Source organism: Mobula hypostoma, chromosome 2 (assembly GCF_963921235.1).
Source record: "Mobula hypostoma chromosome 2, sMobHyp1.1, whole genome shotgun sequence".
In the NCBI taxonomy this organism is placed as follows: Eukaryota; Metazoa; Chordata; class Chondrichthyes; order Myliobatiformes; family Myliobatidae; genus Mobula; species Mobula hypostoma.
The window spans coordinates 42799432-42812787 of NC_086098.1; the positions used below are offsets into that span (position 1 = coordinate 42799432).

General features: G+C 43.8%; 1 protein-coding gene across 2 annotated transcripts in view; it reads left to right on the forward strand.

Annotated features, from left to right (window-relative positions):
- The first annotated feature begins 12254 nt into the window (after positions 1-12254).
- The window catches only part of tmem214 (transmembrane protein 214), a 41904-nt gene continuing 40802 nt past the window's right edge, over positions 12255-13356 (forward strand). Inside the window, exon 1 of one of the 2 annotated variants that reach the window (XM_063036413.1) lies at positions 12255-12472. In XM_063036413.1, the coding sequence (XP_062892483.1) occupies positions 12349-12472 (124 nt within the window). In that variant the 5' untranslated portion in view covers positions 12255-12348. The remainder of the gene's footprint in view (positions 12473-13356) is intronic. The other variant, XM_063036422.1, reaches the window with a different exon arrangement.

Here is a 13356-nt window from a genome sequence, read left to right on the forward strand (position 1 = left end):
CACACACACACACACACACACACACACACACACACACACAGAGCTAGAAAGTTTCTGAACCCTGTAGAATTCTCTATTTCTCCATAAATATGAACTAAAATGTGATCAGATCTTCACATAAGTCCTAAAACTAGATAAAGAGAACACAAATAAATAAAACAAAAAATGTTATACTTCTTCATTTATTTATTGAGAAAAATGATCCAATATTACCTTTAGATAGAATCAGAGAGGACAGGAAAATTTTTAATTGAGGAAGGGCAAGTTATGAGGCTATAAGGCTAGAACTTGCAGATGTGAATTGGGATGATGTTTTTGCAGTGAAATGTACTATGGACATGTGGTCGACGTTTAGAGATCTCTTGCAGGATGTTAGGGATAAATTTGTCCTGGTGAGGAAGATAAAGAATGGTAAGGTGAAGGAACCATGGGTGACAAGTGAGGTGGAAAATCTAGTCAGGTGGAAGAAGGCAGTATACATGAGGTTTAGGAAGCAAGAATCAGAAGGGTCTATTGAGGAATATAGGGAAGCAAGAAAGGAGCTTAAGAAGGGGCTGAGAAGAGCAAGAAGGGGGCATGAGAAGGCCTTGGCGAGTAGGGTAAAGGAAAACCCCAAGGCATTCTTCAATTATGTGAAGAGAAAAAGGATGACAGGAGTGAAGGTAGGACCGGTAAGAGATAAAGGGGGGAAGATGTGCCTGGAGGCTGTGGAAGTGAGCGAGGTTCTCAATGAATACTTCTCTTTGGTATTCACCAATGAGAGGGAACTTGATGATGGTGAGGACAACATGAATGAGGTTGATGTTCTGGAGCATGTTGATATTAAGGGAGAGGAGCTGTTAGAGTTGTTAAAATACATTAAGACGGATAAGTCCCCAGGGCCTGATGGAATATTCCCCAGGCTGCTCCACGAGGTGAGGGAAGAGATTGCTGAGCCTCTGGCTAGGATCTTTATGTCCCCGTTGTCCATGGGAATGGTACCGGAGAATTGGAGGGAGGCGAATGTTGTCCCCTTCTTCAAAAAAGGTATTAGGGATAGTCCGGGTAATTACAGACCAGTGAGTCTGTGGTGGGAAAGCTGTTGGAAAAGATTCTTAGAGATAGGATCTATGGGCATTTAGAGTATCATGGTCTGATCAGGGACAGTCAGCATGGCTTTGTGAAGGGCAGATCATGTCTAACAAGCCTGATAGAGTTCTTTGAGGAGGTGACCAGGCATATAGATGAGGGTAGTGCAGTGGATGTGATCTATATGGATTTTAGTAAGGCATTTGACAAGGTTCCACACGGTAGGCTTATTCAGAAAGTCAGAAGGCATGGGATCCAGGGAAGTTTGGCCAGGTGGATTCAGAATTGGCTTGCCTGCAGAAGACAGAGGGTCGTGGAGGAGGGAGTACATTCAGATTGGAGGTTTGTGACTAGTGGTGTCCCACAAGGATTGGTTCTGGGACCTCTACTTTTCGTGATTTTTATTAACGACCTAGATGTTGGGGTAGAAGGGTGGGTTCGCAAGTTTGCAGATGGCACAAAGGTTGGTGGTGTTGTAGATAGTGTAGAGGATTGTCGAAGATTGCAGAGAGACATTGATAGGATGCAGAAGTGGGCTGAGAAGTGGCAGATGGAGTTCAACCCGGAGAAGTGTGAGGTGGTACACTTTGGAAGGACAAACTCCAAGGCAGAGTACAAAGTAAATGGCAGGATACTTGGTAGTGTGGAGGAGCAGAGGGATCTGGGGGTACATGTCCACAGATCCCTGAAAGTTGCTTCACAGGTGGATAGGGTAGTTAAGAAAGCTTATGGGGTGTTAGCTTTCATAAGTCAAGGGATAGAGTTTAAGAGTCGCGATGTAATGATGCAGCTCTATAAAACTCTGGTTAGGCCACACTTGGAGTACTGTGTCCAGTTCTGGTCGCGTCACTATGGGAAGGATGTGGAAGCATTGGAAAGGGTACAGAGGAGATTTACCAGGATGCTGCCTGGTTCAGAGAGTATGCATTATGATCAGAGATTAAGGGAGCTAGGGCTTTACTCTTTGGAGAGAAGGAGGATGAGAGGAGACATGATTGAGGTGTACAAGATAATAAGAGGAATAGATAGAGTGGATAGACAGCGCCTCTTCCCCAGGGCACCACTGCTCAATACAAGAGGACATGGCTTTAAGTTAAGGAGTGAGAAGTTCAAGGGGTATATTAGAGGAAGGTTTTTTACTCAGAGAGTGGTTGGTGTGTGGAATGCACTGCCTGAGTCAGTGGTGGAGGCAGATACACTAGTGAAGTTTAAGAGACTACTGGACAGGTATATGGAGGAATTTAAGTTGGGGGCTTATATGGGAGGCAGGGTATGAGGGTCGGCACAACATTGTGGGCCGAAGGGCCTGTACTGTGCTGTACTATTCTATGTTCTATGTTCTATTACATGCATTTGTTGGAAAAAGTATGCTTTCAGTCACTGGTGTGACCCCCTTGTACAGCAATAACTTCAACCAAAGGTTTCCGGTAACTGTTGATCAGTCCTGCACATTGGCTTGGAGGAACTTTAGGCCATTTCTCTTTACACAACTGCTTCCACTCTGGGATGTTGGTGGGCTTCCTTGCATGAACTACTTCCTTCAGATCATTCCACAGGATTTCGAAGGGATTAAGGTCAGGACTTTGACTTGGTCATTCCAAAACACAGATTTTCTTCCTTTCGGACCATTTTGTTGTTGATTTACTCTTTTCTTTTGGATCATTGTCTTGTTGTATTATCCAATTCATTTTAAGCTTCAAGTGATGGACCACTACTCTGACATTCTCCTGTAATATGTCTTGACAAAATTTTAAATTCATTCCCTCAATGATTGTAAGCTGTCCAGGCACTGAGACAGCAAAACAGTCCCACACCATGATGCTCCTTCCACCATGCTTCACAGTTGGGATGAGGTTTTGGTGTTGGTGTGGCATGCCCTTTTTCCTCTATACATAGCAGTGTGCATTTCTATCAAAAAGTTCGACTTCAGTCTCGTCTGTCCACAGAACATTGTCCCAGAAGCATTGTAGAACATCTAGGTGGTCTTTTGGAAACTTGAGATGTGCAGCGTTGATTTTTGTAGAGCATTGGCTTCCTCTGTGGTGTCCTTCCATGAACATGATTCTTGTTTTGTGTTTTTCTTATAGTGTACACGTGAACAGAGACTTCAGCAAGTTCTAGAGATTTCTGCAGGGCTTTTATTGTTACCCTTAGACTCTTTTTCACCTGCTTCAGCATTTCATGTTGTGCTCTTGGTGTGATCTTTGCAGGATGCTCACTCCTCGGGAGAGTAGCAACAGTACTGAGTTTTCTCCATTTGCAGACAGTTTCTCTTGCTGTGGGCTGATGAGCACTCAGGTCTTTAGAAATGCTTTTGTAGCCTTTTCCAGCTTCATGAATCTCTACAATTCTTCCTTCTAAGGTCCTCTGAAAGTTGTTTTGATCGAGGCATGGTGCACATAAACAGATCTTTCTTGAGAAGAGCAGGCTCGTCAGTAACATGACTTTGTGTCTTTTTTATAGGGCAGGGCACCTCCACAACCCACACCTCCAGTCTCATCTCGTTGATTGAAACTCCTGACTCCAAACAGCTTTTGTAGAAGAGGTTCACATACTTTTCCAACAAATACATGTAATATTGGATCATTTTTATCAATAGATAAATGAACAAGTATAATGTTTTTGTGATATTTATTTAATTGGGTTGTTATCTAGTTTTAGGACTGTCATGAAGATCTAATCACATTTTATACAGGGTTCACCATCTTTCTATCCCTGCTGTGTGTGTGTATATATATCTATGTATTTTAATTGCAGTCAAGGATTTCTTCCTCTTGTGGGGTGTCAGTCTGCTTGGCAGGTGAGACTTGAGGCTGTGGAAGAATCAAGTGTTCTGGGACCTCTTCCATAGTCAGGATGGGTAGGTAAGGGGATAAGGTGAGAGAGTGAAACGGGAATAGGGATTGTTGAAGGAGGGGAGGCAATTACTGGAAGTTCAAGAAATCGATGTTCACGCCATCAGGTTGGAGGCTACCCAGGTGTAATAGAATGTGTTGCTCCTCCAGCCTGATTGTGACCTCATCATGGCAGTAAAGGAAGCCCTGGACTGACACGTACTACATATGAAGCTGCTTAATAACAAGAGCTCATGGTATTACAGGTAAGATACTAGCATGGATAGAGCTGAAGATGGTAGGCAGGAGGCAAAGAGTGGGAATAAAGGGAGCCATTTCAGGTTGGTTATTGGTGGCTATTGTTGTTCCACGGTGGTCTGTGTTGGCATCACATCCTTTTACATTATGTGCCACTGATTTGATGATGAAAAATAGATGGCTTTGTGGCTAGGTTTGCAGACCATACAAAGATAGGTGGAAGGACAGGTAGTTTTGAGGAAGTAGAGAGTCTGGTGAGGAGGGTGTGAGGACAACAGGCAGGACTAAAAAAAAACAAGACCTGACAAAGGGCAGATGAGCTCCTTGTGAGCCAATGGCCATCTTCCGTGGAAGAGATTAAAGCCTCACCACGTATCTACGAATCGTATGCTATGCACCTAGTTAGAAGAGACATGATAAACGTGGGCGCTGCACTGTGTGCCTGGACCTGCCCAAGACCTCCGCTTAAGGAAGGGCCGAGCTCGAAAAAGCGGCCGCAGTTGGAGGCTGACACGGCCTCGGGCTCGAGTTCAGCGGGGGCGGCAGAGGGCAGTGCCAATGCAGCCAGCAAGAACAAACTGGAGGAGAGGCTGTACTCGGTGCTGTCACAAGATCGAAGAAGATGGAGGTGCATAGCCGCCAGCCCCGGATTCGGGACGGCGCCCACTGACTGAGAGAGGCTACAAAAAGACAAATTAGGAGAATGGGCAAAGACAGAAAATTAAAAAATCTGAGGTGTGAAGGACCAACAACCCTAACTCCCAAACTAACCTAAAGGTTAATTTGCAGGTTGAGTGAGTGGTGAGGAAGGCAAATGCAATATTAGCATTCATTTCAAGAGGACTAGAATATAAAAGGAAGGATGTATTAGGGAAGGAGAGAGCTGTTCCATTGGGACAGGCTCCACCTGAACTGTGATGGGACCTGGATGCTGGTGAATCACTTAACTAGGATTGTGGATAGGGGTTTAAACTAAATAGCTGGGGGATGTGTTCAACAGATTGGACAAGTATGGATAAAGTAAAAGAGAAAAGTGTGGATAAAGATAAAGTAAATGCCCACAGTATTCATAACAAGGTCAGTGAACTTGTGGCACAAATCAGTATAAAAGGGTATGATTTAGTGGCCATTACAGAAACATGGTTGCTGGGTCGAGAGGATTGGGAATTAAATATCCAAGGATATCAGGTAATATGGAAGGATAGGCAGGAAGGTAAGGGAGATGGGGTCGTGCTCTTGATTAAAGATGAGATCAGGGTGATAGTGAGAGACGATATATGATCTGCAGAGCAGAAGGTTGAATTCATCTGGGTAGAGATTAGGAATAGCAAGGGGGAAACAAATCACTGGTGGGAGTTGTCTATAGGCCACCAAATAATAACATTACAGTGGCACAGGCAATAAACAGAGAAATATCTGAGGCATTTAAGAATGGAACAGCAGTTGTCGTGGGAGACTTTAACTTCCACATAAATTGGGTGAATCAAGTTGGTCGAAGCAGTCTTGAGGAGGACTTCATAGAATGTAAACATGATAGCTTTCTTGAACAGCATGTTACTGAACCTACAAGAGAACGAGCTATCTTGGATCTGGTCCTGTGCGATGAGACAGGTAAAATTGGCAAATCTTGTAGTTATGGATCCTCTTGGAAAGAGTGATCACAGTATGATTGAGTTTCTCATACAAATAGAGCGTGCAATAATTTGATCTATTATGCCTAAACAAGACAGACTACAATGGGATGAGGGAGGAGTTGGATAGGGTAGACTGGGAATACAGGCTATATGGTGGGAAGGTTGAAAAACGATGGAAGACCTTCAAGGAGAGTATTCACAGTGCTCAACAAAAGTATTGTCCAGTTAAAAGCAAGGGCAGTAAGGGTGGTGAGAGCCAGCCATGGATAACTAGGAAAATAAAGGAAGGTATCAAACTAAAAACTTGTGTGTACAAAGTTGCCAAGAAACTGGAAGACTGGGAAAATCTTAAAAAGCCACATGGAACCACTATGCATGCAATAAAGAAAGGGAAGATAGATTATAAAAATAACCTAGCACAAAATATACACACAGATAATAAATTTTGTTTACAATTATATCAAGCGGGCAACAGTGGCCAAAGTGAACGTAGGTCCCTTGGAGGACAAGAAGGGGGAATTGATATTGGGTAATGAGGAAATGGCTGAGGCCTTGAATGACTATTTTGTGTCAGTCTTCATGGTGGAGGACACGTCTAACATGCCAAAGAGAGATGATATGGATGCGATGGGCTCTGAGGACCTCAGTGCAATAGCTATCACTAAAGACGTAGTGCTGAACAAACTTGTGGGCCTAAAGATAGACAAGTCCTCTGGCCCTGATGGAATGCATTCCAGGGTACTGAAAGAAATGGCAGAAGTTGTAGTAGAGGCTTTGGTGATAATTTACCAAAATTCTCTGGACTGTGGGCAGGTCCTGGCGGATTGGAAGAAGGCAAATGTCACGCCACTATTCAAAAAAGGATGTGGGCAAAAGGCAGGTAACTATAGGCCAGTTAGTTTAACATCTGTAGTTGGGAAAATGCTTGAAACTATCATTAAAGAAGAAATAGTGAGCCATCTGGAAAGAACTGGATCCATCATGCAGACGCAGCATGGATTCAGCAAAGACAGGTCCTGTTTGACAAACCTACTGGAGTTCTTTGAGGATATAACAAGCACAGTTGATAGAGGGGAACAGATGGATGATATTTTCTTGGATTTCCAGAAGACGTTTAATAAGTTGCCACTTAAAAGACATCTATAAGATAGGGATGCATAGAGTTGGGGGTGATGTATTAGCATGGAGAGAGGATTGGTTAACCAATAGAAAGCAGGAATTTGGGATACATGGGTGTTTCTCTGGTTGGCAATCAGTGGTAAGTGGTGTGCCGCTGGGGCAGGTGCTGGGCCCGCAACTGTTCATGGTATGCATTAACGATCTAGAAGAGGGGACCAAGTGTAGTAGGCCTCAGTTTACTGATGATACCAAATTGAGTGGAAAAGCAAATTGTGCATAAGATATGAAGAGTCTGCAGAGATATAGATAGGTTAAGTGAGTGGGCAAGGTTCTGGCAGGTGGAGTACAATGTTGGTGAATACGAGGTCAACCACTTTGGAAGGAAAAATGGAAGATCAGATTATTATTTAAATGGTAAAAAATTGCAGTATGCTGTTGTGCAGAAGGTCTTAGGAGTGCTTGTGTATGAATCGAAAAAGGTTGGTTTGCAGGTGCAGCAGGCTATCAAGAAGGCAAATAGAATGTTGGCCTTCATTGGTAAAGGGACTGAATTTAAGAGCAGGGAGGTTATGCTGCAACTGCACAGAGTACTGGTGAGGCTGCACCTGGAATACTGTGTGTAGTTCTGGTCTCCTTACTTGAGGAAGGATATACTGGCTTTGGAGGCAGTGCAGAGGAGGTTCAGCAGGTTGATTCCAGAGATGAGTGGGTTAAGTAATGAGAAGAGTTGCCTGGGACTGTACTTGCTGGAATTCAGAAGGATGAGAGGAGGTCTTAAAGAAACATATAATATTATGAAAAGGATAAATAAGAGAGACAGGAAAGTTTTTTCCACTGGTAGGTGAGACTAGAACTAGGGGACATAGACTCAAGATTCAGGGGAGTAAATTTAAGATGGAGATGAGGAGGAACTGCTTTTCCCAAGAGTGGTGAATCTGTGGAATTCTCTGCCCAGTGAAGCAGTGGAGGCGACCGCAGTAAGTATACTTAAGACAAGGTTGGATAGATTTTTGCATAGTAGGGGAATTAGGAGTTATGGGGAAAAGGCAGGTAGGTGGAGATGAGTCCATGGTCAGATCAGCCATGATCTTATTGAATGGTGGAGCAGGCTTGACAGGCCAGATGGCCGACTCCTGCTCCTATTTCTTATGTTCTTATGTAAAGCACTGCTGAGGCCTCACTTGGAGTATTATGAGCAATTTCGGGTCTCTTATCTTAGAAAGGATGTACTGACATTGGAGATGGTTCAAAGGAGGTTTATGAAAATGGTTCTGGGATTGAAAAGCTTGTCATATGAGGAGTGTTTGATGGCTCTGGGACTCTACTCACTGGAGTTCAGAACAATGAGGGGTGACCTCATTAAAATCTATCAAATGTTGAAAAGCCTCAATAAAGTGGTTGTGGAGAGGATGTTTCCAATGCTGGGGCAGTGTCAGTGGACACAACCTTGGAATAGAGGGGCGACCTTTTAGAACGGAGATGAGGAGGAGTTTCTTTAGCCAGAGACTGGTGAATCTGTGGTATTCATTGCCACAGGTGGCTGTGGAAACCAAGTCATTGGTATATTTAAGTCAGAGGTTGATTGATTTTTGATTAGTCAGGGCATGAAGGGATACGGAGAGATGGCAGGAGATTTGGGCTGAGAGGGAAAATGGATCAGCCATGATGAAATGATAGAGCAGACTCAATGGGCCAAATTCTGCTCGAATCTTATGGTCTTATTGTCTTATACCAAACGGAAGCATCCAGATATCAAACTGAGAGCTTATACTGGAGAAAATATAACCTCTGTGGGAATGACATTCATGACAGTGCAATATAACAACCAACAAGCCACATTGAGCTTGTGTGTGGTAAAATCTTGAGGACCAACACTGTGGGATCATGAGTGGCTGCAACAACTACAGCTTGAGTGGAAATCCATCCACCATTTGCTTGTCACATCCCCAGAAATAAAGTCAACTGAAAGTGTGTTAAGAAAGGTACTGTATGTTGCCACAACTGTCTCCATGTTGAACACCATGAACTGTTGCCCAACAGAGGACAAACAGGTGTTGGAAATGCGTATTGGACTAAAGATTGACGATGCTGCTCAGAGGAAGCGTGGAAGTGACAAAAGCAGTGGTCCGACCACAACAGTTTTTGCAGGCAACTTATCTGAGAAAGCTTCTGATATGTTAATCAGGCAGATACCTGCAAAATGTGGCTTGGTTTTAAGCTGCTCAAGAGTTCAAGGAACTTCGGGAAAATTGCAATCATTTGGCTTTTGCGAGTATAAAGAACCAGAATCTACTCTGCTTGCATTAAAGTTATTACATGAATTTCAAGTGGGAGATGAGAAACTGCTTATAAAAGTAGATGTAAAGACAAAGCCCAGCTGGATGAATGGAAGGCCAAAAAGAAAAAAAGTCAAAGTCAATGGAAAATTAAAACAGAGGATTCCTCAGATGATGTTGTGGATGAAGAAACCAAGAAAAGACATCAGATTGCAAAACAAGCAAGAGAAGGATTGATAAGAGAATACTAAAAGATTCAAAGTGCATTTATTATCAAAGTATGTAAGTACTATACAACCCTGAGGTGCATCTTCCCCACCTCAGGGATGTGTGCTTAGCCCACTGCTCTGCTGTCTCTACACCTTTGACTGTGTGGCTGAGCACAACTCAAACACCATCTATAAACCTACTGATGATACAACTATTGCTGGCAGTATTTCAAATGGTGTTGAGAGGGTGTACAGGAGCGAGACATAACCGTGAGTTGAGTGGTGTTGCAGCAGCAACTTGGCATTGAACGTCAGTAAGACCAAAGAAAAGACTGTGGTCTTCAGAAAAGGTACCACCAGTGAACACAATCCAGTCCTCATAGACCGTAAGATATAAGAGCAGAAGTAGGCCATTCGTCCCATCGAGTCTGCTCTGCCATTCAATCGTGGGCTGATCCAATTCTTCCAGAGGGATCAGAAGTGGAAAGAGTGAGCAATTTCAAGTTCCTGGGTGTCAATATCTCTGAGGATCTAACCTGGATCCAACATAATGGTGCACCTACAAAGAACTGAATTGAATTGACTTTATTTCTTTCATCCTTCACATATATGAGGAGTAACAATCTTTATGTTACATCTCTATCTGGATGTGCAATGTGCAATTTAAAGTAATTTGTAATAAATAGTATGTACAACAGGTAAAATCTGCTTGGCAGCATTATTTCTCCAGTCCTGCCGAAGGGTTTCGGCCCAAAATGTCAACTGTACTTTTTTTCCGTAGATGCTGCCTGGTCTGTTGAGTTCCTCCAGCATTTTGCATATGTTGCTCAGATTTCCAGCATCTGCAGATTATCTCTTGTTTGTGAGTTGTAAACTTAGTCAGCTCCATCACAGCCACTGGCTTCTATAGTGTACAGGACATCTTCAAGGAGTGATGCCTCTAAAAGGGGGCCGCCATCATTAAGGACTCCCACCACCCAGGTCATGCCTTGTTCTCATTGCTACCATCGGGAAGGAGGTACCTACTGAAGCCCACCTCTCCAGGAAGATCCGGGAGTCTCCTGCATATCGATAGTGGCTCCCTGATGCCCGGAAATTATATCCAATATCCGGGAGATAGATTTCTTCTGAGAGGGAGAGGGAGAGCGAGCATCCTGATTGGTCTCTCTTCGTGCTAAGAGTGGTCCTCAACCACCGGGCCGTGAGGAAACAATATGATTTGGCGATATGAAACGATATGAGTCATTTGCACCTTTCCTCATTCCCTGTCACGCACTGTTGAACTTGAACACATGCCGAGGTTATTAACAGCGCGTCATCCATGTCAGCGCGGGAAGGAGATCAACTCCTCGAGTTTGTAAATGACGGCGGGCTGAAAGGTATAGTTTAACATAACATCTCTGCCGGCATTCTGGATCAAAGGCAAGGCTGAATATCCTGAGATAGCCACGAAAGCACTGAAAACGTTGCTTCCATTTCCAACATCATATCTCTGCGAAGCGGAGTTTTCTGCAATGAATGCAACGAAAACTAAATTGCGGAATAGATTGGACATAAGGACCCCCTTTCGAGTATCGCTGTCTCCCATCACCCCTCGATAGGACCGTGTTGTTGCAGGAAAACAAGCCCAGGGCTCCCACTGATTCAGCGATATTGGTGTGTTGCAATGATTTTATATGTTCAGACGGGGAAAATATGCGCTGTGTTTAATATCCAAACATTACTTAAAATGTTATGATGCTATTGACTTATCACCTATATTCCGGTCGTGATTAACACCCCCCCCCACCCGGTCGGCCGGTCCGCAAGAATATTGTCAATATTAAACCGGTCTGCGGTGCAAAAAATGTTGGGGCTCCCTGCTAAGTAGACCTATCAGTTTTTTTCTGTGGGCGGGCTTTACAGTCAACCTCAAAAATAATGACAGTGCTGCTCGCTGCACTGTTTGCAACAGTGACTTTTCTGTTACCAATGGTGGGTTAAAATGTAAAAGACATGTTGAGGTGAGTTGAACAGGTGTCATTCGTTCATTAGCATAGCTAACGTTATTTAAACTATCTGGCTAACTGCTAAGGAGCTACGCTATTGATGTCCTACGTGATGAGGCCAAACTCCCTGTAGACTTGCTTAAAGTTGTAATAGAATAAACATGATAATATAATATAAGTACATATTTTAATGTCACATTTGCTGCATATAGCTTGGTTTACAGATTAGACAAAATCACTAAACAAAGTATTACATACACCCTTGGAGGTGGGGGGGGGCGGATATGGTGTTGCGGGGGGGGGGTGCTACCTCCCTGAAATGAGTTTTTGCAGGGTGGGATGTCTGGTGATATCAAATCTGATTTTGATTTAAACAATTTATTACGCGTAATATGTATAAATACGTGATTGTGCACGTCATCACGCTACCAAGCGATACGTGCACTCCCCGCTTAAAAGTAAACACGGTTAGATTCACATATCACGTGTCTTCCTTTGAATTAGTTTAATGTTTAAGTTGCAAAACCTAACAAATGTATTTCTGATTCTCTAGAAGTGCTGTGGACCTTGAGTTATTGAGTTCAATGAAAACGGTGAATGATAGGCATGTGACTTTTAAACGAATATAACAACAGTGCAGGAACATGGCGCTGTGGTGGAAAAATTGGCTTAGATATTGATGTTTGTGTGAATGAATGAACCTGGAAGATCGGATAATCCACTACACATCAATGAGCGAGAAGGTTGTTACGTCACGTTACGTCACTAATCCCGCCCTTCCAACAGCGTCCGCCCCCTCTCCCCACTCGTTGTTTTGTAATAACGGCGCACTGGCGACGTGGCGCACCGCGTGCGGGGCTGCTGGGCTCGAGCGCTCTGATTGGCTGGGAGACGCCGTTTGAAAGGCGCCCGGCCCAGGAAGGCGGTGGAGCGGCCGCTGGTCGCAGTGCCTGGTGTCGTTCATGGCGTCTTCCGGCAAGTGGGAGATCGTCAATAAGAAGAACAAGAAAGCCGCCGTCACTAAGAATGAGAAGAAGTTAGCCCGGAAAGCTCTGTCAGAGAACATGCCTCGGATAGACCCAGTCTGTGAGTATCGAGCGCCGTGCCCTCCCACCTCCGACACGGCGGAGACTCGGGGACTGGGGTGGTGTGTCCTGAGTCGGGAAATGCTAACGACACATGATGAGTGTCTATTCCTTATGTGTACGTTCACAGTTTTGTCTCTGAACGTTTTGATGCAAGTGACACTCTGCATTTCCATGTGCTATAATTAGAGCAAAACAACCCCCAAAGCTGCCTGGGAAGCCGATATTTTAACAAAACGTAGAAGTAGGTGGAACAGTGAAAGAAACAAACTGAATGTTTCGGGACAAGGGCCCTCAATCTGGTGAGGAGTATATTTAAATAGAGTCGGGGAAGGAAAGGTACGCGAGTGATAAGATATAGATCAAAGCTCTAATTTACTTTAAAAAGGATTGGGAAAAGTTGAAAGGTTTCGTCAGATCAACGAGAGGAATTAAAGAGATTCTTGTACAGTAGAGTTGGGGTCTGAGGGTGATGAGCTGCGATCACATTGAATGAATGGGGTGCTAGGCTTGAGGGTAGAGTCGCCATGTGTATGTTTAACTTGCTGCTCTCACTGTCTGACCTCTGACTAGCATTTACCCGAAGTATTCCAGAAAGTGAGGATGAGCCCTTCTGCTTTTGTATGGATACTGTGCCGCCATCTGGGCTCAACTGGAGTTAACGATTTTGGAAGTTGTTCTTCATGGATGAGGCTGCAATTTCCGCTCCAGTATTTCTCATTTTTTTCTTTCCAACTTCTTAAAAAAAGTTCTACCAACTGTTAAGCAGTATCTAAACATACCTGTTGTTTCTGTAACATAAAACATATTTGTCTTCTCAGTTTTCTAATACTAATCGAGAACTCTTTAATCCAAAACATTGACTGTTTCCCACTTCCTCCTATT